Here is a 25,963-nt window from a genome sequence, read left to right as displayed (position 1 = left end):
AACGAAAAGTCGGAAAAAGTCGAAAAGTCGGAAAAAGTCTGAAAGTCGAAAAAATCAAAAAATAGTAGGAAAAAAGTCGAAAATAGTCAAAAAGTTGAAAAAAGTCAAAAAGTCGACCATTTATAAAATACTGATAGTCGAAAAGTCTAAAAGTCGACTTTTCATAATATGCAAAAAGTCGAAAAGTCGACTTTTAACTAAATGAAAAAAGTCGAAAAGTCGACTTTTCGTTTCAACTATAGAACCCCAATTTATATATATGTATATAATAAATTAAAATTAAGTAAAACTTAATAGAAATCACTTTGTAATCCTCATTTCGTTTTATATATAATTATGGAACAAATAAAGATTTCCAACATCGATGATTGAACCACAATATTGTTATTTTACCTCCCAGTTATAAAAATTAGTGAATCTTTTTTGGATATAAAAATATATACATATCACTTTACATATAGTCTGGATAAATTACATTGTATGTAAATTAAATTTTAAAACCTTAACTTATTTTGTTGAGTGTATCGGTAAAATATGCTTTTGTTGTCATTCGTTCGACTGTCACATTTTGCTGATAAAAGTTTTTTTTTGCAAAAATCAAACAGCCGCTGTGTTAAAAAACTTAGAATTTCCTTCTCTAATTTTATTTATTTATAAGTCCACCATGTCTTTTCATTGGTGTGATAACTTACATACGGCTGTTTTTAGTCCTCGGGACTATCAAGTCGAACTTTTAGCAGCAGCTTTTGAACGTAACACGATGATATGTTTGGGTCATAAGTCTTCCAAAGAATTTATCGCTCTCAAGTTGTTGCAAGAAGTAGGCCGTGTTAAAAGCACCCAAGAAACAAAAATAAGTATTTATCTAAGTGTTAACAATGCACCCGCCATGTTCACCATGTTGCTGCATTTAACTGATCTGAAAGTGTATCAAGAAACTTCTGCGGCATCAAGTATTGAACTACCAATGGATTATCATGTTTATATTCTACATCCTCAAACTTGTTTGGAATTGTTGCAAGAAAATAAAATCAAAATAGAAAATATAAATCTATTAGTATTGGAAGACTGCCATCAGGATGTTGTTCAGCCAGATATTATAGCAATATTTAAGAATTTTTACAAACCCAAAGAATTGAAGTACATGCCAAAGGTATTGGGTTTAGCCGGGCCTTTACATAGTGCCGGTTGTGCATTAGCAGAACTTTCAGCAATGCTTAATACTTTGGAAAGTACAGTACAATGTAAAACGGAAACGGCAAGTGATATAGTTACAGTATTAAGGTAAGTGTGAATCATTTCCAAAAATATTACATGTTTGAATAAAAGAACCACTAGGCTTTTTCCAACACATTCTGCAAGCAAAAACTTATTTTGTTAACCGTTATGTCAATACCCACATTTTCAAATTGATATATCTTGAGATCTATGTATTAATCGTATCGACTTAAACTCCTGAAAATTGGCCATTCTTAGTTTTATTATTATTCCATTCTTATTTTTTTATTATTCCTAAAATATTAAAATCTATTTAAAGTAATTAAATATACAAACCAATTTAAAATTCATAATGATGACTCCTTTAATTTTATTATCATCTCTCAGATATTGTGCCAAACCTTTTGAATTCATTGTCCAATGTGCTCCTTATAAACAAAGTGAATTGTGTTTGTTACTTCAAGACATTCTATTAACTCGTAAGGCATTTCTTACGGACCATCGTTACGATCCCTTTGAAATTTATAGCACCGATGAATTCCTAGAAGAACTTAAAGACATTCCAGATCCTAAAAAGGAACCACTAGAGTTTTTAGATATAATGTTGCAAGTTTTATTGGAAATGGGTCCGTGGTCCGCCGACAGAGTGGCTTTTAATATGTATCAACGCATAGAGAAACAAAAGATAAAAACTCCGCACGAGCGACACTATATTCTACTATGTCTAGTGAATACAGCACTTTTAGAAGTGCACGCAATATGTGAGCAAAATTTTCGAAAATTTAAGAATAATCATAAAGAGTGCGTTGAGAATTATTCCAGTCCAAAGGTATTAAGACTCTTGGAAGTTTTACGACTATTTAAGCCGGATGAAAATACAAGTAAAAATGATACAATGAAACGCATAAGTTTAGAATTGGATACAATGGATTTTCAAAAACTTACTCGCATTCTCGAAACCAAGTGTCATTCGGTTGAACAGGCCGTTGAGAAACAACAGCTAGAATCTCGATCTATTGTTGAGAATCTTGATTCGATTGTTAAACCTGAATTTCAAACGAAAAGTATAAATGAAAAATTAAATTCTGGTACAGAAGTTGAAAGTAAAACTGTAAGCAATAATATAAAGACTGATGATTCTACAATTTTAAATAATGTCCAACCGATAACAAATCGTCGCCATTCCTCTAGTCATAATCATAATCGGCCCAAAAGACGCCCATTTCGACGCCATCATCGTGATCAACACGATGCCGCGGACACGTTGTGTTCTATAATATTTTGTAATTCAAACTACTCAGCTCGTGTACTATTTGAATTGCTGGCCGAAATGAGTAGACACGATCCCGATTTAAAGTTTATTAAATGTCAATTCACCACAGACCGAGTAGCCGACCCAGTAACAGAGCCAAAAGAAGCTGAAGCGGAGCATCGTCGACAAGAAGAAGTTCTGAAACGCTTTCGCATGCACGATTGTAACGTTTTAATTGGTACTTCTGTTCTAGAAGAGGGAATAGATGTCCCTAAATGTAATTTGGTAGTTAGATGGGATCCACCCACTACATATCGTAGTTATGTTCAATGTAAGGGAAGGGCTAGAGCGGTACCAGCTTATCACGTAGTATTAGTTGCATCTGACTGGAAAGACTTAATAAATTTGGCGGCCACAAATGAACAAATCAAAGATAGTAGCCATCGTTTAGTATGTAGTTTAGAAGAGGATGAAGACAACTCCATAACAGATTCAGATAATTCGGAAAAAGGAGATGAAGACGACGACAGTAAAGAAGAAGAGAACAATCAAATTAATGGTATTTGTACGAAACAAAAGTTTATATATGGTTCCAGCAAAGGCACAATCAAAATATTAAATCCAGAAGTGATAACTAACAAACATCCCTCAAAGCCTTCTACAACTAATAGCGATTTAATTTTGAAAGAAATCAAAGAAGAAACTTTAGCTTTAGAAGATATATCGAAAAACGATCTGGTAAATAATGATGTCGAGATTAAACATGAGAACAGCTCCAACAAAACAGTATTGAATGAAGGCGAAAAAAACACTTTAATTGATTCCATTAGTTTAAATCAAAGCTTTAATTCCGATAAATCTGTGATACAATCATACAATATTGATAAAGATATTAATGTAGATGAAAGAAATAGTAGCGGTGATAGTAACATAAACGAATCTCTTTGCGATAAACATAATCTAGATTCTAAAAACGAAACTTCTAGCTCATCAATAATAAATGATGATTATAAAGTTTTTGATATTGATGATGCTCTGAAAAACTTGGAAAATATGGGCAAACATATGCATGAAGAAGCATCAAAAGCTATACCAAAAGTAAGGGAAAAGAAAAAGTTTTTCTGTATGCTCCACGAATTAAATATTGAAGATAATAGTCAATATATGGCCGAAATCAAGCAGTTTGAAAATATGGACAATACAACAAATACAATTGTACAGCAAATGGCAGAATATAGGGAAATTGAAAAGGTAAATAGAAAAAAGTAAAATTTATAGGTTTTATCTATCAAATCTGGAATAATTTTTTTAAGATGCTTCTACAAAAATGCGCCAATGTCGAACCTCCTGAAAATGAACACAGGCAAGCTGATATTTTTAACAATTGTATTAAACCGTATAAACCTTTAGCTCGTCTACTGACGGGAGCTTCGGTTGATTTAAGTAATTCCATAGCATTGGTAAATAAATACTGTGCTAAATTGCCAAGTGATACCTTTACTAAACTGACGCCACTGTGGCGTTGTGCCCACACCAAGCGTAATAACATAACAATGTACCAGTACACCATACGATTGCCAATTAATTCACCTTTAAAGTATGACATTGTTGGTTTACCAATGCCTACACATATATTGGCGCGAAGAATCGCTGCGTTACAGGCCTGCATAGAGTTGCATAAATCTGGAGAATTAGATGACAACTTACAGCCAATAGGTAAGGAAGGGTTCAGAGCGATTGAGTCAGATTGGGAAAATTTTGAATTAGAAGAACAAGATGAAAAAATTGTAATGGAAAATTCTGAACCGAGGCCGGGTACTACAAAGCGAAGACAATACTATTACAAAAGGGTAAGTTCTCCTTTTCGTAAACAGAAAAAAAGAGTTTAGGTATTATTTCGAAATAATTTAAGATTGCTTCAGAGTTTTGCGATTGTCGACCTATTGCTGGCGTACCATGTTACTTGTATTTATTGGATCTTACTCTACAATGTCCTATACCGGAGGAACAAAATACCAGAGGCCGCAAAATATATCCGCCAGAAGATGCTCTGCAAGGTTTCGGCATATTAACTCTAAAGAAAATACCAAAAGTTAGTTCATTTCCCATATTTACACGTTCAGGGGAAGTTAAGGTTTCTTTGGTTTTACATCCTAAACGTGTGATATTAACGGAGAAGCAAATTTCATGCATAAACACATTTATCAACTATACATTCACAAAAGTATTGCGTTTGAAAAAGTTTTTAATGCTTTTCGATCCAGAGTCGACCGAAAACTGTGTATTCATAGTGCCCACGGTCAAAACAACAGATGATGACAAGACTATCGATTGGCAATTTTTAGAGCTTATAGAACAGAACGCCAATATGATGCCTACTCCAGTGCCCGAAGAAGAACGTCATGCCAAAGAATTCTCTGCGGATAAATTTAACGATGCCGTTGTAATGCCCTGGTATCGTAATCAAGATCAACCTCACTATTTCTATGTGGCCGAAATATGTCAACAATTGTCTCCTTTAAGCATGTTTCCCAGCAAGAAATATCGCACATTTATGCATTATTATTATCTAAAATACGGGTTGAAAATTCATCCAAAACAACCATTGTTAGATGTAGACCACACTAGTGCTAGATTAAATTTCCTAACACCACGATATGTCAATCGTAAGGGTGTTGCTTTACCAACAAGTACTGAGGCAACTAAACGAGCTAAGCGTGAAAATTTGGAGTTAAAGCAAATTCTTGTGCCAGAACTGTGTACTGTGCATCCATTTCCAGCATCATTGTGGCGCACGGCAGTTTGCCTACCGTGCATTCTTTATAGAATAAACGGTCTACTTTTAGCTGATGATATACGCAAAAAAGTCGTAAGAGATATGGGTTTAGGAAAAATTGAATTGGATGAAGATAAAGAATGGCCGATGTTGGATTTTGGATGGAGCTTAAGTGATGTTTTGAAGAAAACAAAGGCCAATAAACTTAAAAATTCTGATGATGATAATGACAATGGCGAGAAACCATCAAACGGAGAAAATTTTGAACAAAAAGATAATGATGTTGAAAATCTTGAGGATTTATTAAAATCGGACAAATTGGATAAGACATCAATGGATGAAGAGTGCAATGCAGACGAAGAAGCTGCTGGTTTTGTCGAAATAGGTACATGGTCAAATGAAATGGCTAATAATTTAGATTATCGATGTTACACCTCCGATACGGATGATGAGGACTATGATGAAGTCTTGGATGATTTAATTCCAGTGTCCTATAAAATTAGTAAGTTAACATAACTATCATAATTCATTAAAAAAAATAAGAGTAAGTATCCTAGCAACACGGGGATGACATTAGAGACAAGATCGACTGAAAATAAATCAGTTTCGTATCAGTTTTTCGTACAATCAATTAATTGATTGTGAGAGCCGATTAAATGTGTATGGGGTTGTGGTGTGAGTGTCATCTGATTGTGTGATAATCACATTTATTTGATATTTTTGTGATTGTTATAATATATAATTTGTAAGTTATTACTAGACTTACTCTAAGTAATGCAGACAATAAGTAGTAGTCATTGAAGAAGTGTTGTTAATTAAGTACAAGTCATTACCATGTTTTGCTGGGATATTATGTTATATCTATTGTTGATATATCTCATATTTATCATTATTAAAATTTTTAGGTGAAAAGGCAGCAAGGGCCACATCCCCTACATTTACCGACATACAGTTGGATGAAAAAGAAGATTTGCCTCAAAAAAAACCTAAAGCAAAAAAACAAGAACCTGTTTTTGCATACTATGATTCTGATATATCATACGCCGAATCAAGTTTCGACAGTGATGTTGAAATGATAGACAACACTGAGTCTACCGATGAAGATGACATAATTATAACTTCAAAGAATGAAGCTGAAACAATAGAAACCGAACAGGATATAGAAAAATTAAATAAACAACTTTCGATCATACAAGCTACAAAGGCCAATGATCGAGATTATCAGGAAACCAAAAATCTTCAAGTTGGTTATAATTTTAAGGACATTAAACATGAAATTTCGGAAAACTTAAAACAATCTATTGAACAATTTAAAAAATCAACACAGCAATTAATTTATGATATACGAAATTCGGGTATGTTGGTTGAGTATGATCGCAACATAAAACTACCAGCGAAAACTAAAGAATCCAGTAAAGATAAAAGCGCATTGGAATTGTGTTTGGATACTTATAAGCAATTTATACCTTACGCAAGCAATGAGGAATTAATGATCTTGCTAGAAAACGGTCAAGCAACTAATAAAGCCTTATCTCTTGATGCGTTGCTCTCTTTTAATTTGAAGTGGTTAAGCCAACATCACGAAGAGTTGTATACAATTGATGGGTGTGGAGATTTATTCGATAATTTCAATGACTCTCGAGAAATTATTTTGTCCGAGACAGGAAATAAACTAATACGTATTGACTTCGAAAGCCAAGGGAAGGAATATAAAAAAGAAAATGACTTGAAAGATTTCTCAAATGAATATAGCAAAAATTTAAAACATTTTCCTGTAGAGAATTTTAGTTTTGATTATCAACCTGATTTGTCTACACATCCAGGACCTAGCCCCAGTATTATACTACAAGCCCTGACCATGTCAAATGCAAATGATGGTATAAACTTGGAAAGACTGGAAACCATAGGTGACTCCTTCCTGAAATATGCTATTACCACGTACTTGTATATTACATATGAAAATGTGCACGAGGGAAAATTAAGTCATTTGCGTTCAAAACAAGTTGCCAACTTAAATCTGTATCGCTTGGGCAGGCGAAAACTTTTGGGTGAATATATGATTGCAACGAAATTTGAGCCAAGCGACAATTGGCTGCCGCCTTGTTATTATGTACCCAAAGAATTAGAAAAGGCATTAATAGAAGCCAAAATACCTCCACACTATTGGAGTTTAGTTGATTTAGTCAACATTAAAAAGCTTACCAATGCTGAAATTTGTGAATTGGTTCGTAAAAAGGCGGATGAATGGGGTTGCAATTTTTCGGTATGAGGGCGAAAAGATTACTTTTACGTGTAAACAATTTATTATTAAACCATTTTATTGTTTTAGGATCAGGATGATATAGGAGAAGGAAACGGTGGTAATACAACAACAGCGAACCACGATTGGGATGATCCAAATTTTGTTCCTTTAGAGTTTTCTTGTTTTATACCATATAATCTAGTATCACAGCATAGTATACCAGGTAGCTATCAACATTTGAAATGCAACGAATCACCCTTATCTATTTTAATTTACAGATAAATCTGTTGCCGATTGCGTTGAGGCTTTAATAGGAGCATATCTTATTGAGTGTGGTCTAAGAGGAGCATTACTTTTTATGGCTTGGTTAGGCATTCGTGTAATACCATACGAACGTGTGCCGTTTGATTCAGAAAAAGTAAGACAGCCCGGTACTACTTTACCTGACAACGAAGGAATGATAACCGTTTATGGTTCATGGACTCCTCCAAAATCTCCACTGTTACACTATATACCAAATGCAGAAAAAGCGCTGGACGCTTTACTGGAGGGATATGATGAATTTGAAAAAAATTTAGGTTATAAATTTCGTGACAGGTCATATTTATTACAAGCCATGACCCATGCTTCTTATACACCAAATAGATTGACAGACTGTTATCAACGTCTCGAATTTTTGGGGGACGCTGTACTGGATTATTTGATAACGCGTCATTTATATGAAGATCCTAGACAACATTCTCCGGGAGCCTTAACCGATTTACGCTCAGCATTAGTCAATAATACCATATTTGCCTCATTAGCAGTTAGACATGGCTTTCACAAATATTTCAGACATTTGTCTCCTGGTCTCAATGAAGTTATTGACCGTTTTGTGCGTATCCAAACTGAAAATGGTCATAGTATAAGCGAAGAGGTGAGATCGCAAACCATTTGGACAATTTCGTTCTATTTACTCTAACACACATAAAATATAATTTAAGTACTATTTGCTGTCCGAAGAGGAATGTGATGATGCTGAAGATGTTGAGGTTCCAAAAGCGTTGGGCGATGTCTTTGAATCCGTAGCAGGTGCCATATTCTTAGATTCGAATATGTCCCTAGATGCTGTATGGCTAGTTTACTACAATATGATGCGTCCTGAGATAGAACAATTTAGCAATTCTGTGCCAAAATCTCCCATACGAGAATTGCTAGAATTAGAGCCTGAAACTGCAAAATTCGGGTAAGTTTTAGTTTTTATCTATTATCTTGAATTTGAGTTGTTATTAGTTTGCCTTTTCTATTTCAGTAAACCTGAAAAGCTGGCTGACGGACGTCGTGTTCGCGTTACTGTTGAAGTTTTTTGCAAGGGTACTTATAGAGGAATTGGTAGGAACTATCGAATAGCTAAATGTACTGCTGCAAAATGTGCTTTACGTCAATTAAAGAAAAAGGGTTTAATAGAAAAACGAGTATAATCGAATTCATAAGTCCCAATTTTCGTTTTTAATATTACCCTCTTATCTATTTATTAAGTCTTAATGTCGTTTAGTAGATAGTTTGTAATTATAAATATACATGTCATTGTGTGTTAATGCCGCAAAAAAAATTTCAAATAATACCATCATTATGTTTTAGTGATATTTTTTAAAATTCTTTTAACAAATACCTTTTGTTTTATTTATTTCATGGTTTTATACGACTTTAGAATATTAAAAAATTAACGTTAAATGCTAGGTTAAAGTAATCAGAAGGAATCGAATATATGTACTGTTTTTAGCCCTTAGCGGCTTTGGCTTTACTTTTAACTTTTTTAACGCGCTTTAAACCATCCATATTACTTTTCATGAATTGTGCATACATAGTCATCATTTTGGGGACGTCCTCATGTTTAACCACCGTCGAAAGCTGGATCAACATAGAACAATTTAATAAAATCAAATTTTGTAAACAGATCTAAAAAAATTAAATACCTTTTTTGATTTTGATTGAGCTCTCACCAGACACATGTATTCTTCGGGCTCGGGTAAGGCAGGGTTTCCTTCGCGGGGCTTTGGTTTATCATGACCATTGTCTAATGATAATTAAACACAAACAAGTTTTTAAATAATTTGCACAGAAATTATGGAAGAGGTCGCAAATTTAATATGCTACCTCCTAGGGTCATAATAATTAGAAGAACTTAAAATTTCGAAAAGTAGTATAAAAGAAGACATCCCCCATAGTGGATATAAGTGTTCGTAGAAACTTTCCCTATTGGGTCTTTTGTATAGCATTTCAGGTACTTACATCTTTTAAATGTGACAGTGAAAGAGGAATCTATTTTCGCTGAAGTAGCCAGCTTCTGCAAACGTATTATAAACTGAAATTAAAAAGGATTTATTAAATCACTTAATTTTACATATAAAAACAATATAATTACTGAAGAATTATCAAGCAAAACCATTTTTATGCGTTGGCAGGTTCCGTTCACAAGAAAAAGAAAACACCAAAAGTCAAAATGACAGTAAACTACAGAAGAAAACTGTTCGAAAAATAAAGTAATATGTGATTTGACTACTATTTTGTACAACTCGGCAAGAAAAGTTGGTTGTTGTAGTCAGTGATGGCCGATTTTTAATGGTATATAATGAAAACGCTTTCGCATATAATAATAATTCATCATTTTTAATTTAGTTGCATATGAAGTAAAATATGTTTTTATTACTCACTTTTTCATAAAAATAAATTATATATTTTTATGATTAACACTTTTCTATTGAAATTCCACCATATAAAATATATGTATATAAAACCATTGTCGTCAGTAGTTGTGGTACCAATTGTAGTTAACATGTTTGTGTATGATTTGAATTGAATGATATGGACAATATATTTACTACAATTTTAGACAACCGTGGCATTTGCCATGACAAACAAAATTTTTAGCCGATTGTGTTAGCATTGCAGAAAAGAAAAAACAGCAGAATAAAAGTAAAATAAATTCTAATTTTTCAATAATAATTGTTTAAAATACACAAAGGAAAAATGGTAATTATACATAAATGTTTTAAAGATAAAGAATATTTAATGGAACTTTAAAAAATCTTCAAGGGTCAAAATCAATCGGCTCAAGGGGGATCTGGTGATAAAAAAGATGACAAAGACAAAAAGAAGAAGTACGAGCCTCCAATCCCAACTCGTGTGGGCAAAAAGAAGAAGCGTGCAAAGGGTCCTGATGCGGCTATGAAATTGCCCCAAGTGACTCCTCATACGCGATGCCGTTTGAAGCTATTAAAATTGGAACGCATCAAGGATTATCTGATGATGGAGGAGGAATTCATACGCAACCAGGAACGCCTCAAGCCCCAGGATGAGAAAAATGAAGAAGAACGTTCCAAGGTCGACGATTTGAGAGGCACACCCATGTCGGTTGGTAATTTGGAAGAGATTATTGACGATAATCATGCCATAGTATCGACCAGTGTGGGTTCGGAACATTATGTTAGTATATTGTCATTTGTTGATAAAGATCAACTCGAGCCTGGTTGCTCGGTGTTGTTGAATCACAAAGTTCATGCTGTAGTCGGTGTTCTCAGTGATGACACAGATCCCATGGTGACCGTAATGAAGTTAGAAAAGGCTCCGCAGGAAACTTATGCTGATATTGGTGGTTTGGATACTCAAATTCAAGAAATTAAGGAATCGGTGGAACTACCTTTAACACATCCAGAGTATTATGAAGAAATGGGAATAAAGCCACCCAAGGGTGTTATTTTATATGGACCACCCGGAACTGGCAAAACACTTTTGGCAAAAGCAGTCGCTAACCAGACGTCTGCTACGTTTTTGCGCGTTGTAGGCTCTGAATTAATTCAAAAATATTTAGGTGATGGACCAAAATTAGTCAGGGAACTTTTCCGTGTCGCCGAAGAACATGCTCCTTCCATTGTATTCATTGATGAAATTGATGCTGTAGGTACTAAACGTTACGATTCCAATTCGGGTGGTGAAAGAGAAATTCAAAGAACTATGTTGGAATTGTTGAATCAATTGGACGGTTTTGATTCCAGAGGAGATGTGAAGGTAAGGAATATAATTCTCTTATTAGACAAAAATATAACTTTTTTTTGATTAGGTTATTATGGCCACAAACCGTATCGAAACTTTGGATCCTGCTCTTATTCGTCCCGGTCGTATTGATCGTAAAATAGAATTTCCCCTGCCCGATGAAAAAACCAAACGTCGCATTTTCAATATTCATACATCACGTATGACCTTAGCCGAAGATGTCAACCTCAGCGAATTAATCATGGCCAAGGATGATTTATCTGGTGCCGACATCAAAGCTATATGCACTGAAGCTGGTTTAATGGCTCTTCGTGAAAGACGTATGAAAGTTACTAACGAGGACTTTAAAAAATCTAAGGAAAGTGTTTTGTACCGGAAAAAAGAGGGCACTCCCGAAGGTCTTTATTTATAAATCATTATTATATAATATTACATTTACAATTTAATAAAACGAAAACAAAAAGATCTTAAATAAGAACTTTTTACATAAAATCTGTATGCGACTGCACTTTCAATAAATCTGTTGCCTTGGGCAATTCTTGTGTGAACTTTTCCATTATTTTTTCGACATATTCATGTTGCTTTTGTGATATAAAATCTAAACTATCATCAGGGTGATTTAGATATTTAAAATGCAGATGGGATTTTGATTCTGTTATTTGAAGATTTTTATATGCCTCCTTTTCTTTAAGCAAATCTTTATCCTTTATTTTGTCGATGTTTAAATTTTTGAAAAAATACCGAAATTTTTCCAAATCGAAACTTGTCCGTAGGCCATCTTTATAGCCTTGATCAAATCCATTTTGAAAAACACTTTCACGACCATCATTTACACCGTCGGCATAACCAATCTGAAAAATATATATATTTTTTCAAAATGTTTACAAATTAGGATTTTTTGAAGTAATCTTCTTAGTGAAGAAGAAAAAATCCCAGGTATATACACATATATAAAATAGAAAACAATTCCCAATAAATTGTCCCTTCAATAACATGCAATTTAAATAATCTGGCAACTGTATTAGTTTCATTTTCCATCTGACCGTGTTTTGTAGAGTACGTTCTGAATTTGTTTATATTTACCTTGGTTGCTTTGTTTTTTATTTGCTCAAAATTATTTTCGTTAACTTCGTGGAAATCCGTGAAATCAGCTTCATCACTCATTGCTAACATTTTTGTGAAATTGCATTTAATTTGTTTCTAAAATAAGGTTTTGTTTAAAGTTATGCCGAAATGTGCTTGTTCTTGTTATTCTTTTTCGTCATTTGTTTTCTTTACTCATTTTGACATTTTGTTAAAAACATGTTCTATTTTAGGTCGGTTTTACAGAATTAATAACAGTATAAGGTAAAAGGAAGGTAATATGAGAAACGAATTTAAATTCAACATCTTATTTAATGCATTTACAATATTTAGATTAGTTTAAACAAAAACACAATGTCATCAGATGATACTTCACATCAGCTATTGGCTTTAATACAAGGAATTCCAGCTGGAGCAAATAATGATGATCTAGAAAAAGGTTTACCCGATATTCCACCTGCAATCCGAATGGAAGGACTCAATAAACTGCTAAAGCAGGGATCAATTGAAATATTAAAAAAGGGCGATAAATTATTCTATCGATCAAAAGATCCAAAAAAGAGTGTATTGCCAAAAGATGCCGATAATGAAGAGAAAATAGTTTATGGTATTATAGAAGAGGGTGGCAACAAAGGAATATGGATACGAGATATTCGCATACAATCCAACTTAAACATGACTCAATTAAACAAAATATTAAAAAATTTGGAAACGAAAAAACTTATTAAAGCTGTAAAATCAGTGAATGTAAGATTTCTTTAAAAGATTTTAGAATTACTTCCAAAGCATTTATTTGTAATCTTATTTTTTAGGCTAGTAAAAAAAAGGTTTACATGTTATACAACCTCGAACCAGATCGTTCAGTTACCGGTGGTGCTTGGTATCAAGATCAAGATTTTGAAGCGGAATTTGTTGATGTATTAAATCAACAATGTTTGCGTTTCCTACAAATGAAACGTGATAATGCTTTAAAAAAAGGAGAAGGCCCTTTGGCATTTAAACAATTATCTTGTTGCACAGTTAAAGAGGTACACAAGTTTATATCCGATTTGGGTATAAGTAAGGTGAGTTTCAGGCAGGGAAATTTATTCTTTTTTAAAAAAACTGATTTTGTCTTATAGGTAAATTTAGATGAAGATGATTTGGAAACCATATTGAAAACAGTGGTATATGATGGTAATGCCGAGCGTATTCTCATGTCAGATAGTGTGTATGTTTATAGAGCCATTAATTCGCCCTTACCTCCCCCAGGTCTAGTTCAAATGCCATGTGGTATTTGTCCGGTAATTAAGAATTGTTCTAGATGTGGTGATGTAACACCTACAAAATGTCAATATATGAAAGAATGGTTGGACTAATCATAATATAGTGTTAAAATAATGAGGTTTTAATAAAAACTAACAAATATATAAAACTATATTCATCATTCTAAGAGCGTTTCAATTATCTGGCAAAAATTAAGGAGTTATATACATAAACAAATTATGTTTATTAATATTCTTCGTAAATACATAATTTGCTGCTAAACTCAAAACTCTTCAACAACTTCAACTGCAACTTAACGGTTTTATAAACTTAATTTTTTTATAGTGTAAAAACGGCCAAAATTAATCATCTTGACGTGGCCTGTCAAAAACATAAATTGACAAACGAAATTCCTTTACGACGACAAAGAGAAAATGCAAAAAATATAATTATTAATTTTTTAAGAAATCTAATAAATTAAATTGCAGTATTTAGAGAAGAAAATTTATTTCAAATACTTGAAATTGAAACGAGATAAAGCGAAAGTGTTTAAAAAATGGGTTTGTGCAAATGTCCCAAACGTCAAGTGACGAATCAATTTTGTTTTGAACATCGCGTAAATGTTTGTGAGTACTGTATGGTACAGAGCCACCCAAAGGTAGGTATTCCCAATTACAAAAAAAAAAATGCAAACAATTACAAATAACTTTTTTTAATAGTGTATTGTACAATCATATTTACAATGGCTTAGAGATAGTGACTACGTATCAAATTGTACATTGTGCTCAACGGGCTTGGAAGAAGGAGAATGTGTGCGTTTGGTGTGTTATCGTAAGTACTCTTACAATTCGATGTGGCGTTAATACTTATTTCATTAAAAATGTTCTCAATTCTCAAAATAGATGTCTTTCATTGGGACTGTTTGAATGCTAGACAATCGGCTTTGCCAACAAACACTGCTCCCAGTGGCCATCAGTGCCCTACATGTAAAAATGAAATATTTCCCACATCCAATTTGGTCTCGCCGGTGGGAGATGCTTTAAAACAACAATTAGTACAAGCTAATTGGGGGCGCAATGGCTTGGGTTTAGCATTGGTAAATTTAAACTTAAAATTTATTTGTTGTTTTAATTAATAAATTTTTAATAAATTTTTGTTAAGTTGAATGAAGAATCGGTACAGAATCCAAAAAGTGTTTCTTCAAAAACAGCAACAAACTCATCCACACCTGTCTCAGCAGCTACGAGTAGTATGACCAAGATACATCATAACAATAGCAACAATTCTAACCAAAATAATACTTTGGAACGTTCCAAGGCGAATGGTGCTTTCGCTAACACCACCCTGAAGCAAGATAGTCCACATTCCGTGTTACTTATGGACGCATTTAATCCACCCTCAAATGCTGATATTCATGGTAAGTTTGACAATTTTATTTAATTTACTTATAAGAAATATGTTAAAGAAAAACAAATTCAAAACGAGCAGCTAGCAGTCGTCGACCCTTGTTACCCCGCCAATCGCCCATTGGTGGTGCAGATCGTGATGAAAATAAATATGCTAGACGTACACCAGCTGAAATATTTTCACGCTGGTCTAGGCGTTTCTATGCGCCCTCCTCTAGGCCACCTTGGAGACGTACTTGGTTTTTGGTTCTTAGCGGTATTTTGGCATTTGTTGTACTCATTTATTTGATGGCTGCTTTTGGTCGTGGCGGTTCTCAGGATTCCTTAGAGGATGCATGGAATAATCCCAACCCTAAGCCTAGACATTATGAATAATAAATTGCATGTTTTTGAAGAGAAACATAATATATTAAATAAGTTAAAATTTAATAACAATTTATGTCGTTTTGTTCGTTCTGCTTTCGCTTAAAATCCAACGTATTTTTTGAAGTAAGTTTCAATTTTAAGGATACATATTAAGCGTTGTATTTAATATAACGTCTTTTCTATAAAATTTTAAAATCTAAGATTTATTTTTTATTAAAATTTGTTTTCATTGATTTTTAATGTTGAAAAAGAAAATGCTCTTTCTTAGTTTTATAGAAGACTGAGAATACTTGCTTTATATCATATTATTAATTTACTAAAATCCATTCGGTTAAATATATAATTTGGTTTAAACACAAAGGTTTTTTGTAATAAATGATTGCTTATTTTATTTATCATTTTATTAAACTAATTTAATTTTACAACTAAACTATTAAATATTTATACCAATTGCAAATACATTATATAAAAATATTACACCACACTTTTTATTTAATCATTCCTGATGTTATTATTTCTATGATGTTTTGTATCCCGTTCAACTTGCTGATAAGTTGGCATTGCACAAAATTTAATACATAACCAATCGACTACAGGCGTAGGACAAATCGCAAATAAAAAACGATAGATTTTGTAGCTAAAGAAAAAAATTATTAATTAAATACAATAATATATGTTTTCCTTAGAAAATTTACCGCCAAGGTTCGTGAATATACATAGCCTTTGGCTGAGTATTGGTTAAAGCGTCTTTAAATTTGTCCAGTAACTCCTTATCATGCATACTATTAGCCGGTTTAAAACCGGAAATTATATTCAGATAATCATTAAAACGTTTAAAGTAGGCACCATAAAATTCACGTTGTTCTGACGAAAAATTATTGTACATTAGCTTAGCATGATCTTGTTGTCTAGCACATATATTACTGGACATTACAAAGGAACCAGGTATAAAGTTTACCACCTCTACACCATACGATTGCATTTCAATGCGCAATGAATCGGTCCAAAATCTTAAACCTGCTTTCGAAGCAGCATAAGGTGAGGTAGATGGCAGAGCCTGTAATAGTTTAAAATTAAATAAAATTTTAATTATTTATATGTATAACAGAAAATACAATGTTTTATTCATAGAATTTCTCACCTGTAGACCACAATGACTTGTTACATTTATAATACGTGCCTGATGTTTTCTTAACAATGGCATCAATTCTCTTGTTAATCTCATGGTACCCAATAAATTAACATTTATTTGCATTTCAATCTGCGACCATGTTTGCCATTCAAATTCTCCAAAACACATGACACCGGCATTGTTAACCAAAGCAGTAAATTGATAATCATGGTGATTCGCCAGAACATCCCTAAGACATTGTTGTGTATTTTCTATAGTTTCCGGTTTAAGTAAATCCAATTCGATTGTTATCATACGCTTTGGATCATTGAGATGCTGTAGCATTTTCGCTCCTTCTGAGTTGACATTGTGACACGCCGAAATTACAGTCATATTCAAGGCATGACAGTATAGGGCGAGCGAGAAGCTATGAAATAAAATTTCTCAATTTTTTAAATAAAATGTTTTACAAAATCATTTATATACATATGTATAACAATATATTTTATAAAATCAGTTTTAAATTGTTGAATTCTAACAATGCTTTTAAAATAATTTTTTAACAAAAAAATTACTTAAAAAAAACTATAAAATTATTTTTTTACGATAAATATTTCTGAAAAATGTAATTCTTTAGTAAACATTTAAGTAATTAAATTGTTAAATTTTTACTAATCTTTGAAGAAAAAAAATGCCGGTTTTGCTCATTTTCAATAAAAATCGTATTTAAAAAAATGTCTTATATTATTTCACTAAAAATTTAAATTTTCCTTAACAATTATACAATATTTTTATTAAAACGTATTTATTTAACAATTTTGAACGATTCATAGAAGGCCCGGTGGTGAAATTTTTAAAGTGTAATCGGAACTATTATAAATATTGAAAAATACTCAAGTTTTTATATCTCTCTCTTCATTTAATATTAAAAATGTGACTTACACCTTTTACCATACATACCCTAATCCGGAGTCACAGCCTGTAATTAGAATCACATTATTGGGTGAGACTTTCAATTGTCTACCACCTAATCCTAAAGTTCTTGTTACAACACGGCGAAACATTTTGTTTATATTTAATGTTATCTTAATAATTTACGAAGCCCCTTGAACTTGAATATGTCCAATTTATTATTTTTGTTATGTATTCAAAAAACGTATTTTTAATATATATTTTTTTTAGAATTTTCTTGCTTATTGTTAAGATGTTTGGTTTAATTTTTCGTGTGTGTTATCGTTGTCCGTTTAACTTTCAGACTGAAATGTAAAAAAAGAAATACACGAGTTTAGAGTTGCACAATATGGAATTTATTTTGTTTGTTGTTGTTTTTGTTATTATTATTATTCTTTTTTTTTAAATACATTACAATTTATAAACGATGACTGAATTTTAAAAATTGGTACATATTTAAAGAACAAATATTGTGAGCTATAATGAAATTAAAATTGGGTTTGTCAATGAGTTTTTCGTAAAATACCTCTTTGTGTAGATTAGATTTTATAGTTTTATTAAAAAAAATTTAAAAAAAATATGTTATCCATTAGTAGAGTGTTGTAAAAGTCGTTACAATTGAATAATTTGTTTGTTTAATTCATGAGGATGTTTTTTGGAAGAAAATTACCGGTTTTTATACATCCATATATACGTACATGTGTATATATATATGCACATTTACATACAAATGGTAGGTATTTAAGATAGGAATTCATTCGCTGTTAATGATGGGAGGAACCGAAATATGAATAACACTCAAATTACAATTTCGTCTTTGCAAAATATTATTTGTGAAATGCTATGAAAATGCAATTATGTATGTATTTATATACATTTATTTGTTTATAACTTATCATGTGTGTTGTATATTGTATCAGAATATAAATAAATTACTTTGTATGCCTGCATTTAAATGTATTTGACCCATGAATTATGGTGGGAGATTTTCATTCATACATATATAAAAGTTTAGTTTATTCATTATTTTGAACATTTTTTATAATTGTGGATTCTTGTTGATAATAAAATAATAAGTCTTTTTGAGAAAATTTATTAAAATTTCTAACACTTAATAATTGCTAAATTAATTAAAAATTAATCCCTTAAAAGAAATTTTATTAGGAATAGTTTTTTTCATAAAACTGAACATACATTATTAAGTTTTGATTATTCCTCCTATCCTCTTCCTCCACCTATATTCCTCCTATCAAACATACTAATTGACTAGCTAACTAACTAACTGACTAACTAACTAACTAACTAACTAACTAACTAACTAACTAACTAACTAACTAACTAACTAACTAACTAACTAACTAACTAACTAACTAACTAACTAACTAACTAACTAACTAACTAACTAACTAACTAACTAACTAACTAACTAACTAACTAACTAACTAACTAACTAACTAACTAACTAACTAACTAACTAACTAACTATCTATCTATCTATCTATCTATCTATCTATCTATCTATCTATCTATCTATCTATCTATCTATCTATCTATCTATCTATCTATATCTATCTATCTATCTATCTATCTATCTATCTATCTATCTATCTATCTATCTATCTATCTATCTATCTATCTATCTATCTATCTATCTATCTATCTACTAACTAACTAACTAACTAACTAACTTACTAACTATCTAACTAACTAACATTTTTAGTGAAACAAAGAAACTGTATTTCTTATTACGCAAAAAAATTGATTTTGAATTGTTGAGAATGATTGATTTTACAGAAAACGCTTTTACAGATGTTACGCCAAGAAATAATAGTCCTCTTTCCCACGAGAATTATATCTTTGCTCCGAAACGTCTCGATTTATATTCGGCTAAGCGACAGAAGTATCAACCGAACACTTTTTCCCAGGAAAGAACTATCGGCCACAATCACACAAAAACAATAGTCTTATTGTTTTCTAAGAATGGATTAAATAGAATTTATTTTATTATTCATTAGGATTCCTCACTAAGGAACTTATACATACAAATAATGTATGTATGTACGTACGATTTTTTATTAAATGAAAGCAACAAATATACAATACACAATGTAATATGTAGACTTCATTAAAAATCTGCACATTAAATTTCTTTAATTTGAAAGATCTGGTTTGTATTATTAATTTCAAAAGTTGAAAAAAACATAATGTATTTATTTATAGAATATATATTCTATATTTAAAAAAATCTGCGAATTATACTTTAAGAGGAACATGTAACGATTTAAAAAACTCCACAGTTTTCATTACAAAAATAAAATGTGATATTGCTTATATAAAGAAAACATTTGTAGTAATTAAATGTAAATCAGTTTACAGCTTAAATCTTTCTCTACAATTTGCATTTTATTTCATTTTATTTGGTTGAATAGTTTTCAAGTTATAGCAGTTTTTATAAATCCCGCATTTTAAAAGAATTTTAAAAATGTGAAACCCTGTTGAAGTGTAGTAATAGCGCCATCTATTGAGCTGCATAACTTTTTCCTGCCAAAGTAAAAACCGATCGCTCAATAGATGGCGCTAAATTTTGCCTTAAAAATGGTATTGCCAACAACGACAAAAGTACGAAAACATTACAAGGCATTGCCAGATTGAATTATGAAACTACGTTAAATTTAAATGAAAAAAGTAAATAAAATGCAATAATATTATATTTTTGTAATAAATTCATTTTTATGTACTTACTTTAAATTCGAAAGTAAATAAAATTGTTTACATGTGTGTTTATGTCGTTTTTTTAGTGTTTTGTTTTCAAATCGTTTCTCTTCATTTTGAAATCATTTGGTGTTTGTTTTAAAACTGTTATTATTGCTAATTATCATTTTAACATTTTTCACTTTAAAAATTTGTTTACATATCTTGTGTTTTTTTTGGACTCTATTTTATTTTGTTTATTATATTATTTTTTATAAATATAATTTCATTTAAAAAATATGATTCTATCCATTTTAATTTATAATATTTTTTTTATCATGTTAGTTCAGTTGAGTAAAGCTAAAATTTTTACCACTTATTTTCAGAGTTAGAATTGCTTTGTTGATTTGTTTTTACATGCTTTTTTATATTTTAATATTTTTTAATTAAGCTTCACAAATTTCAATATATGAATATATTTATTTTTAGATGTAAGCAAAAATATATTTACAAATCTTTTTAATATGAATAATTAAAAATTATATAAGGCTGTCATTATCAATGATTTTTACGATTTTTAATAAAGTAATTTTTTGTTTCTTCATTTTAGATTTTAAAAGGCAATTTTTTAAAGAAAAACTTTTTATAAAAAGCAAAATTATTGTGGATTTTAAAAAATTATTTGATATAGTTTTTACATGTTATTTATAAATATCACAACGCCTGGCTTTTTTAATTATTATTCATTTCTTAAATTTATTAATTAATTAAAACCATGTTTTATATTGGATGTTTTTTATAGTTTAATTTAGTTTTTTTTATTTAATAAATAATTTTTAATAATTGCACATAGAAAAAATAAAAATATGTATACGAACATGTAATAAAAAAAGGGAAATTGAAACAATAATAACAGCAAACAAAATTTAAAACTTAAGCCAATTATCATTTTCATTGTGTAACAAACTTGATTTTGGTGTTTTATATAAAAGAAAAAAAAAAAACAAAAATAGATAAATATTTTAATTAAGAAATATGTTTGTTTATGTTTTACGAAATAATTAAAAATAATAATACAGCGTAAAAAATATTGGATGTGATAAAAAAGTGATATTGTTCTTGTTAGATAATGCTTTTTGTTTTTTTTGTTGTTTTCGATAGAGGTTAAAAAATTAAATACTAAATAAACGTTTTTTAAACTTTTTAAAGATTTCTTGGATTTGTGTCCATTTCGTGTTTACTATATTATTACAAATTTAAGAAAATTTTTATAAAATTTGAATTAAAAGTATCTAGGAAATTTACTTAATAATAGTACATACATAAAAATTAAAATAAAAAACATTTCTTTATTTTTTTTTAATTTTAAAACTCATAGTAGTAAAATTTTCCTTATATTTTGTTAAAAAAATACACATACTTTTAAAAAGTACATAGTTTTTTATATCTTTTAATAATTCAATTATTCACTCATTCATCATTGATTTATCTCTTAATAGTTTACATTTAAATTAATTGTTTAAGACCAGCTTCGTTTGCACTCTCTCCTCATCTCTCAGGTTTTTATGCTCTTATTCTCTGTTGATGACGCTCTTCATGCATTTATTGTTATAAACTTACCAACTTAGAGGGTTCGCTTGTGGGTGTCACTAGTTCCAAAGGATGCTTGTTCTGTGATGAACAAGTGGGTACTAGAGGGCCGGAAACCGGTGTTAGACCAGTACCACCATCCATTAGAGAATCAAAGTTGAACATACCCGTCGATGGCGTCTGTATGGCTACACCATTGATGTCTGTGCGCGGCTTGTTGTCATTGTCATTTAGGCCTATAGTTTGAGCCAAATTTCGTGGTACTGTTGGCAATGAATTGGGACGTTGTTTCGAATTTGGTTTTGTTAATGGAGCACTAAGTGATGGATTGTTGGAGTACATGGAACCAAAGCTAACGGGAGCCGTTGTTACAATGGGAGTGTTTAGTGAAGCCGCGGCGGCCGCCAAAGAAGGTGACAGTGTGGCTACGTTTGGTAAAGGCGGTGGTATCATGGTGTTATTGTTGGATAGAATAAATCTTTTTGGCGAAGACGGACCATCTTGATCGAGGGACGAATTTGAATCTAGCGCTGTGTCCAATGGTTCAGCCTTAATTTGAGCTAATAGCTGATCATTCAATACTGGTTTTAAGTCCAAAGGAGAAATACTTCTAGCAGTTGTAGCCAAACTGGTATCGACGCCAGTAATATTATCATTGGCTGTTGATGTAGCTGAAGGCATCAGACCTTCGAATGTATTGACGGATAAAATATCAGTTGGCACAACTCTTTGACAGGTAGGACGGTGTGCTTCTAAAAGAAATTCTAAATCCTGTTTGGTACCATTCAATGACTCGATTTGTTTTTGTAACTCTTCACGCTTCTTTTCCAACATTTGCACCTCTTCGGTCAGTTCATTAGTTTGGTCCACTCTACGCTTGCGACATCTTGCGGCCGCCAATTTATTACGCTCTCGTCGTATGCGTCTTTTCTCCTCTTCTTCGGGTGACATATTGCTGTTGGTGGCTGGACGACGTCCACCACCACGTCGAGTAGGGGTAGCTGATGTTGTAGTGGCACTTGATGAGGTATTATTGTTGTTATTACCAGAATTTGAGATTTTGGCAGCTGCTGTCGCTACAGCTAAGGCTGCCAAATTGACAGTGGTAAAGTCATTTGTTGTCGAAGAATTGGAATTATTGAGGTTATTAACACCCAAACCATTAAGACCATTTTGAAATGAAATCGTATCTGTGGCGGCACTTGCTGTAAAAAAGACAAAAAAAACATAATAAGTATTTTCAGCATGAAATTAAAAAAGTTTATATGTATGTATGTAAATACTTACAATTATCTGTTGTGGCCATAGAATTTTCTTCATTCAAATTATTACCCGTCCATGATCCCTGAGAATTTTCCGATTCTGTCATATTTCCATAGTCAGGCAAACTGGCCCCAGCACTAATATCACCCAAATAGACATTATTCAATGCTGCATTTGGTGATATACCAGCAACAGATGTTGCTGTTGCTGCGACTGTTGTTAATGTACTGTTGTTGTTATTATTATTGCTATTGCTATTCGTTGTTGTAGCATTATAAGAACCCAATGGTGGTGGTATAAATCCTGCCTGATATGGTGCATTCATTGGCTCGCTAGTTAACTGTATAAACGATTCTTCTATACTCTTGAGCGTTGTAGGTGTTAGGGTGGGTGTGGTCAAAGTAGGTACACCTGTTTGCATGCATTCCATTGAAACGAGCTGTAACGAAAAGTTAAATTTAAAATTAATTTAATTTCTTGATTTAATTATTATTATTTTTTTTACATCTGTTTTTACTAGAGAAAAGTGTAAATGTAAGTGAAATATTTCAACATTTATTTGGGATGTTGTTTTCTTTTTGTTGTTTTGAAAGTTAAGCTAAAACTTTGGAGCAAATTTTGAATTAATTGGAAAAAACTATGTTTTTAAATTTAGGATAAAACATTAGTAAAGTTTTGTTTTTCATTTTTGCTTTAAGTTAAGAATGCATTAACCTTCTAATTATATACTCTATGAGTATAATATTAAAATGTTAGTTAAATTTGTTTGAAATTATTCCGCATTTCAAAATCAACTTGAAAAATGAAATAATATTGTATTAAAAATGACACCACACCTTTCTAATAATTATATAAATTAAAAATAATTGCTTAAATTTAAAAAGGCAATATTTTCTCACGTTTGAATCATTATGAAAACGTCAAAGTTTTTTTTCTTGCTGAACAAAAATATGGTTCACGTTATTAAAATTATCTAAAAAATTGTGATTTATTTGTTTTTCATTGTTTAATGTATGTATAATTAATTGGAATACACTTCGTTAGAGTTTTTATGATTTATTTTTGTGTTTAAAAAAGACAAATACTTGATTATAGATTGTGTTTAACATATTAGATTTGAATAATATTTAAAACTTTTTGAAATTTTAATATTATAAATATTAATATAAAATCCTAGATCTTTATAAATTTCCAATAATATGATTTTCTGCGTTTTTTTTTGGGAAATTTCAGGAGTTTTTAAAAATTATTTTAAATTTATTGAAATAATTTCGATTTTGTTAAGACATTTAGATAATTGATTAGTTAGGCTTTAGTGAAAATGTTTATTTGCTGTAATTTGGTCGTTTAAACAAAATTGTTTAATAGTTTTCAAATATAAAATTCAAATTGGCTTGACTAGAGGCAAATGTATAGTTCTTGGGGAACTATGTTTGTTTCTAAGTTTTTGTGACAAAACTATTTTTTCTAATTTTGTTTATTTAATTGAAAATAGGAAAAAAACACACATAAACACACACACACAAACAAGTGCGTTTAATTAGTATTAATTAAAATCGTTTCTTTGTATAATTTACAAAATTAAACAGAAAAAAATAACAACAAAATAAAAACTGAATGTATTTGTTGTTGAACGAGTTCATCTTTAAAAATAAAACATCTACAACGTGTGCGCGAATTTTATTTCTTTTTGTTTTGTATTTTTCATTGTATTTTTTTTTTATTTTTCTTAAGAAAAAATAACAATGAAAATAAATAAATTTAAAGAAATTAGTTAAATGGCAAGAAAACACAAGAACCCAGCAAACAAAAAAGTTTGTTCATAAATATCTATCTATATTTGGAACTAATGTCAAACTTTAGTTTTCAAAATGAATTTAATGAAAATTTAAAATTTTCTTTTAAATATTTTTGCTGGGTTATATGCTTACAACTACACTGACACAAACAATAGAAAATTATAATATTATAAACAATTTAAATGTAAATAAACTATCAAGTACATAAGTACTTGTATTTCTATCTACTTTTAGTTTTCATTTTTTAATTTATGACTGAAAAAAGGCGGTAAAAAGGAATATTGAAAGGAAAAGAAAACAGTAATAATAATTTTTTAAGCAACAATTTTTAAAACAGTTCTTTGTTTTAATACATATATTAGCCTCATTAGCACTCACTTTTATTTTCACACACTTTCCCCTTCTTCCTTATTATATTTTCTACAAATCATTTAATCTAATGATTTCATTGCTGTATACGTAACAAAATAATATTTATCTCACGTGTAGGTGTGACCCATTAAAGATTTGAATGTGACAAGTTTTCTATTATAAATTGCAGGTACATATCAAAAAAATATATATACATAAATACATACATATGCACATGTACATATATAAGTTAATATTAAAAAAATAAATTTTAAAAAATCAAACAAAAAATATTAATTGCGCGGAGTAGAGCCAAAAGGTCTGCAAAGAAAATTGTGTGTTTAACATTTGTTGTTTTATTTCAAATTTGGAAAAAACAATCAAATACATACACACATACATGTGTACCTATTTGATAAGTAGAGTGTCCCGATGACCAAAACTTTTTAAGAATCTTATATAGGAATACCTCTCAATCGATGGTTATTAATATACTGAATACGAAAATTATAAAAAAATAGTTTTGTTTAAATGATCATTGCGATTCTAAATCCTGATCTCGGTATAATTCATTTCATTTAAGCTTT

At 30.8% G+C, this 25,963-nt stretch overlaps 8 protein-coding genes across 12 annotated transcripts in view; 4 read left to right on the top strand and 4 right to left on the bottom strand.

The window, feature by feature from the left end:
• The first annotated feature begins 553 nt into the window (after positions 1 to 553).
• On the top strand, positions 554 to 9,136 carry LOC111676130 (endoribonuclease Dcr-1). Its single transcript, XM_023437022.2, has 9 exons — positions 554 to 1,284; positions 1,606 to 3,721; positions 3,784 to 4,320; positions 4,383 to 5,748; positions 6,152 to 7,509; positions 7,576 to 7,711; positions 7,767 to 8,404; positions 8,472 to 8,713; positions 8,780 to 9,136. Exons 1-9 carry the CDS (start codon positions 665 to 667, stop codon positions 8,946 to 8,948), a joined length of 7,182 nt encoding a protein of 2,393 aa, XP_023292790.2. The 5' UTR covers positions 554 to 664; the 3' UTR covers positions 8,949 to 9,136.
• Positions 9,098 to 10,009, bottom strand: LOC111676131 (signal recognition particle 14 kDa protein). The gene is made up of 4 exons (XM_023437023.2): positions 9,893 to 10,009; positions 9,760 to 9,832; positions 9,444 to 9,544; positions 9,098 to 9,378 (listed from the first exon to the last, which is right to left on the bottom strand). The coding sequence occupies exons 1-4, from the start codon at positions 9,914 to 9,916 to the stop codon at positions 9,247 to 9,249; spliced, it is 330 nt and encodes a 109-aa protein (XP_023292791.2). The 5' UTR covers positions 9,917 to 10,009; the 3' UTR covers positions 9,098 to 9,246.
• A 332-nt stretch (positions 10,010 to 10,341) lies between these two features.
• Positions 10,342 to 12,079, top strand: LOC111676141 (26S proteasome regulatory subunit 4). The gene is made up of 3 exons (XM_023437035.2): positions 10,342 to 10,500; positions 10,564 to 11,535; positions 11,588 to 12,079. The coding sequence occupies exons 1-3, from the start codon at positions 10,498 to 10,500 to the stop codon at positions 11,930 to 11,932; spliced, it is 1,320 nt and encodes a 439-aa protein (XP_023292803.1). The 5' UTR covers positions 10,342 to 10,497; the 3' UTR covers positions 11,933 to 12,079.
• Positions 11,884 to 12,785, bottom strand: LOC111676143 (protein YAE1). Its single transcript, XM_023437039.2, has 2 exons — positions 12,604 to 12,785; positions 11,884 to 12,371 (listed from the first exon to the last, which is right to left on the bottom strand). The coding sequence occupies exons 1-2, from the start codon at positions 12,691 to 12,693 to the stop codon at positions 12,003 to 12,005; spliced, it is 459 nt and encodes a 152-aa protein (XP_023292807.2). The 5' UTR covers positions 12,694 to 12,785; the 3' UTR covers positions 11,884 to 12,002.
• On the top strand, positions 12,548 to 14,030 carry LOC111676142 (probable DNA-directed RNA polymerase III subunit RPC6). 2 transcript variants are annotated; one of them, XM_023437038.2, is made up of 5 exons: positions 12,548 to 12,576; positions 12,837 to 12,878; positions 12,937 to 13,350; positions 13,416 to 13,667; positions 13,725 to 14,030. In XM_023437038.2, the coding sequence occupies exons 3-5, from the start codon at positions 12,958 to 12,960 to the stop codon at positions 13,959 to 13,961; spliced, it is 882 nt and encodes a 293-aa protein (XP_023292806.1). In that variant the 5' UTR covers positions 12,548 to 12,576; positions 12,837 to 12,878; positions 12,937 to 12,957; the 3' UTR covers positions 13,962 to 14,030. The 2 variants fall into 2 exon arrangements, with proteins under 2 accessions (XP_023292806.1, XP_023292805.1); XM_023437037.2 differs by having other exon boundaries at positions 12,575 to 12,730.
• Positions 14,031 to 14,239: 209 nt separating this feature from the next.
• On the top strand, positions 14,240 to 15,689 carry LOC111676091 (zinc finger protein-like 1 homolog). Its single transcript, XM_023436979.2, has 5 exons — positions 14,240 to 14,506; positions 14,568 to 14,679; positions 14,751 to 14,944; positions 15,010 to 15,265; positions 15,337 to 15,689. The coding sequence occupies exons 1-5, from the start codon at positions 14,405 to 14,407 to the stop codon at positions 15,627 to 15,629; spliced, it is 957 nt and encodes a 318-aa protein (XP_023292747.2). The 5' UTR covers positions 14,240 to 14,404; the 3' UTR covers positions 15,630 to 15,689.
• Positions 15,690 to 15,994: 305 nt separating this feature from the next.
• On the bottom strand, positions 15,995 to 17,973 carry LOC111676104 (D-beta-hydroxybutyrate dehydrogenase, mitochondrial). Of its 2 annotated transcripts, none has more exons than XM_023436996.2 (4): positions 17,692 to 17,973; positions 16,762 to 17,158; positions 16,316 to 16,677; positions 15,995 to 16,257 (listed from the first exon to the last, which is right to left on the bottom strand). In XM_023436996.2, exons 1-4 carry the CDS (start codon positions 17,793 to 17,795, stop codon positions 16,113 to 16,115), a joined length of 1,008 nt encoding a protein of 335 aa, XP_023292764.2. In that variant the 5' UTR covers positions 17,796 to 17,973; the 3' UTR covers positions 15,995 to 16,112. The 2 variants fall into 2 exon arrangements, with proteins under 2 accessions (XP_023292764.2, XP_046806244.1); XM_046950288.1 differs by having other exon boundaries at positions 17,674 to 17,800.
• Positions 17,974 to 21,391: 3,418 nt separating this feature from the next.
• Positions 21,392 to 25,963, bottom strand: part of LOC111676122 (transcription factor kayak) — a 72,629-nt gene continuing 68,057 nt past the window's right edge. For all 3 annotated transcript variants that reach the window (XM_023437015.2, XM_046950192.1, XM_046950193.1), the window contains exons 2-3: positions 23,251 to 23,665; positions 21,392 to 23,168 (exon numbers count right to left, since the gene is read on the bottom strand). In XM_023437015.2, coding sequence (XP_023292783.2) covers positions 21,982 to 23,168; positions 23,251 to 23,665 — 1,602 coding nt within the window. In that variant the 3' untranslated portion in view covers positions 21,392 to 21,981. The remainder of the gene's footprint in view (positions 23,169 to 23,250; positions 23,666 to 25,963) is intronic.

Source organism: Lucilia cuprina, chromosome 4 (assembly GCF_022045245.1).
Source record: "Lucilia cuprina isolate Lc7/37 chromosome 4, ASM2204524v1, whole genome shotgun sequence".
Lineage (NCBI taxonomy): Eukaryota > Metazoa > Arthropoda > Insecta > Diptera > Calliphoridae > Lucilia > Lucilia cuprina.
This window is presented reverse-complemented; position numbering and strand designations above follow the sequence as displayed.